Source organism: Medicago sativa, chromosome 8 (genome assembly GCF_051527215.1).
Source record: "Medicago sativa cultivar Bolivia chromosome 8, Bolivia_mono, whole genome shotgun sequence".
Lineage (NCBI taxonomy): Eukaryota > Viridiplantae > Streptophyta > Magnoliopsida > Fabales > Fabaceae > Medicago > Medicago sativa.
This window is the reverse complement of record NC_140756.1, coordinates 66,037,326-66,040,470: the sequence shown is the minus strand read 5'-3', so window position 1 is coordinate 66,040,470 and position 3,145 is coordinate 66,037,326. Positions and strand designations below refer to the sequence as shown.

Below are 3,145 nucleotides of genomic sequence, written 5' to 3'. Positions count from 1 at the left end.
TGACCAACATGTCTTGGTTGTTGCTTAAAAATTATCTTTCGTTAGTTTTTTGGCGTGTGTAGTTTCTTGAGTGTCTTAGTTTGGTGGCTTAGGAAAAATAGTACACCTCTAATTAGTATTTCTAAAATTTGTTATCAATTATATCTATGGTTGAGCACCTGCTTTTGATTGTGTTTGAGGAACGAAAGAAATTTTATCTGAGTTTGATATGGCTGTCAAAAGTTTAAGTCCAACATTCATGTCGATCATTTTATCAATGCTTAATATAATATAGATGATACGAGAATACAATAATGGTATCAGAGTGGTATACAAGCAGTTATATACAAGTGGTTTGGACACCACGTCTTAATCCAAAATCTTAAAAAAATGGATTTACGAGCCATCTTTCGCATATAAGTTACTCAACTTATACATTTCTATCAAATGTATGAGTTTTTTTACTCACACTTGAAACTCCAATGATAAAAAGATCACTCATCAATTTTATTGATATGAGGTGAATGTCTTTGGTGAGAAATGGAAGGAATTATTGGACTTATATCTCGACGAAGAGGGAGCCGCATTCTTTCTCCATCACCCCATAATACATAAGCTTCTTCCCCATGAGCAGCATCATCACCAACCTCAAGGTCTTCTTCTTGCATTCGAAGACTCACAAAGCGATTTAAAAGAATACAAATGAGACTAGTGATAACAACATTCCAAATAGTAATAAAAATTGCTCCTAATAATTGGTACCACATTTGCTTGATTCCTTGACCTATATTATCATCAAAATAACTATAGAATAAGCCAGTCCTATAAGGAATTTCTGGTCCATAGAGAATCCTCAAAAGTTTAGGTTTAGCAAACACACCAGAAAGAATTCCCCCAAGAATACCAGCCACAGCATGAGTGTGAAAGACTCCTAATGTATCATCTACACTTTGAAAGAATGATGATTTTTTGTGCAACACCATCATCGTGTACCATGGGATTGAACCGGACAAAGCTCCCATCAATATTGCTGCACATGGATCCACCAATCCTGTCACATACATACGTAAAAATAATGTCATTACTTTTGGACATATAAGCTTAGGGAAGAAGTCTTCAGAATCATATTTTGCAACTGTTGAATGTGTGATTTTACGTGAGCTTTACCTGCACCCGGTGTAATGCAAACGAGACCAGTCATCATTCCTTGGACAGAACCTATCAATGAGCCCTTCTTGTATACAGCCATATCTAGGGAAAGCCATACAAGTATGCTCGTGGCAGTGCACAAATGAGTATTGAATATTGCCAAGGATGTAATCTCTCCCACTTGAAATGGTGCTCCACCATTAAAACCTGTCCAACCCATCCATAAGAACCCTGCACCTCCAAGCATGTGAATTATGTTATTTGGTGGAAAATTTTGTCTATCGTTTGAAGTTCTTGGACCAACCTGCCATTCATCAACATTAATACGAAGTTTAGTGAGAATAAATCTTCAACAAACCATAATTTTAGCATAAAATTAAAGTGTTTTGAAATTAATTTGCATGTATTTGGATTTTTTTTATATTATTTTCTGCAAAATTTTACTTGAATGTGTTTATAGATTAAATTTGTAAAGTTTTGAAATAAACCATAATTTTAGTATAAAATAAAATTTGATCACAAATTTTCTAAACATGCTATGACATCCAATGATTTTTGTGTTCCAAGGTGGAACTCAAATATGTGACAGTCCAATGCATGTCATACATGATACATGTTACACAAGTTGTTATAAAAACTAGGTCCTTTGCAGTTGCATTGTTGTAGCCAATACAGTTGGTTTTTGCACCAAAATCTAATACCTCTGCCAACTACTGCAAACTGCAAAGGATCCAAGTACCTGACTTTATCATGTTACTATATATTGTGATTTTATTTTTGTTGAGTTTATATCTAAGGGTGGTCCATTTGATTAGAGGATAATAAATGCGAGGAGAGGCAAAGTAAATTCTTTTAAATTTTTGTTGATAGTTCAATATTTTTTAGTTGGTCTTAACCCTTCGGCTTTTAGGAAAAGAGGGTTATAGTATCTGAAGTTCGGCAAGATCGAGCTGAAATTTGAACTCAGATTCTTCCGAATAATTTGTGTTTAACTGAAGTTCATTAATCACTTGAGCTCAATGAAACCACTTGATTGTTTAGTTAATATTTTGGAGGGGACGGGAAATAGATTAATTATAATCAATTACCCAATAAGCAGCTGTGAAACCTGCAACACCAGAGGATAGATGAATTACAAATCCCCCAGCATAATCAATTATTTTCCCTTCAAGAAAGCCATTCCCCCATATAGTAAAAGCACCAACAGTATAAGACAATGTAAGCCACATAGGAACAAACAACATCCATGCATAGAAATTCATTCTCCCAAGCAAAGACCCTCCAAGCAACACCAGAGTAATTGCAGCAAAAGCAAATTGATAGAAAACAAAATCAGCCATTGGTAAATAATAATTTGTTGATGCCTTAGAAAGTAGAAACTTCTGACTCAAGGCAAAGTTTGGCTTTCCAACAAAAGGCAAAAGCTTGGTACCAAATGCCATTTGATGAGCCCACAAAACCCAACAAACTAGTACAGCAGCAAATGCATATAGGGCCATGAACGCGGAATTTACGGCCCATTTTTTCTTCACCATGCTGCCATAGAGTATTACAAGCCCAGGAACAGTTTGAAGGCCTACTAATGTTGCTGCTGTTAGTTGCCATGCATTGTCTGCTTTGTTGTTCCATTCTGGTGATGCATCATTTGGCAAAAGTGATTCTGGTAAATGAGATATATACTTTGATGAATTAAAATTCATAATGTAAAGAAAATGACTTAAGTTTTGAGGAAAATTTTCTGGTTGGTGGAGTGTGGTTTGGACTATATAGCATAATTAATTTTGGACATTTTTCTTAAGGTATCTTTGGAATAATCATCAAAAGTTGTGGTTTCTTGTTGCGGTGGCTGGACATTGTTTGATGATGCAATAAGATTCAATTGAAAATTCTATTATTTTGAATTTTGATGAACCTAAATTAAAGATTCTCTAGCCCACCTCATAGAATTTCAGCTTGAGTCAATTTTAGTTTTGTAACTTGTGAATGAGACAAGAGTTGTCAATTCATTTATGTCGCA

General features: G+C 34.8%; 1 protein-coding gene across 1 annotated transcript; it reads right to left on the bottom strand.

The window, feature by feature from the left end:
* Nucleotides 1-248: 248 nt before the first annotated feature.
* LOC146900625 (ammonium transporter 2 member 3) lies at nt 249-2,828 on the bottom strand. Its single transcript, XM_085735937.1, has 4 exons — nt 2,217-2,828; nt 1,767-1,838; nt 1,147-1,432; nt 249-1,030 (listed from the first exon to the last, which is right to left on the bottom strand). Exons 1-4 carry the CDS (start codon nt 2,826-2,828, stop codon nt 474-476), a joined length of 1,527 nt encoding a protein of 508 aa, XP_085592063.1. The 3' UTR covers nt 249-473.
* Nucleotides 2,829-3,145: the final 317 nt, after the last annotated feature.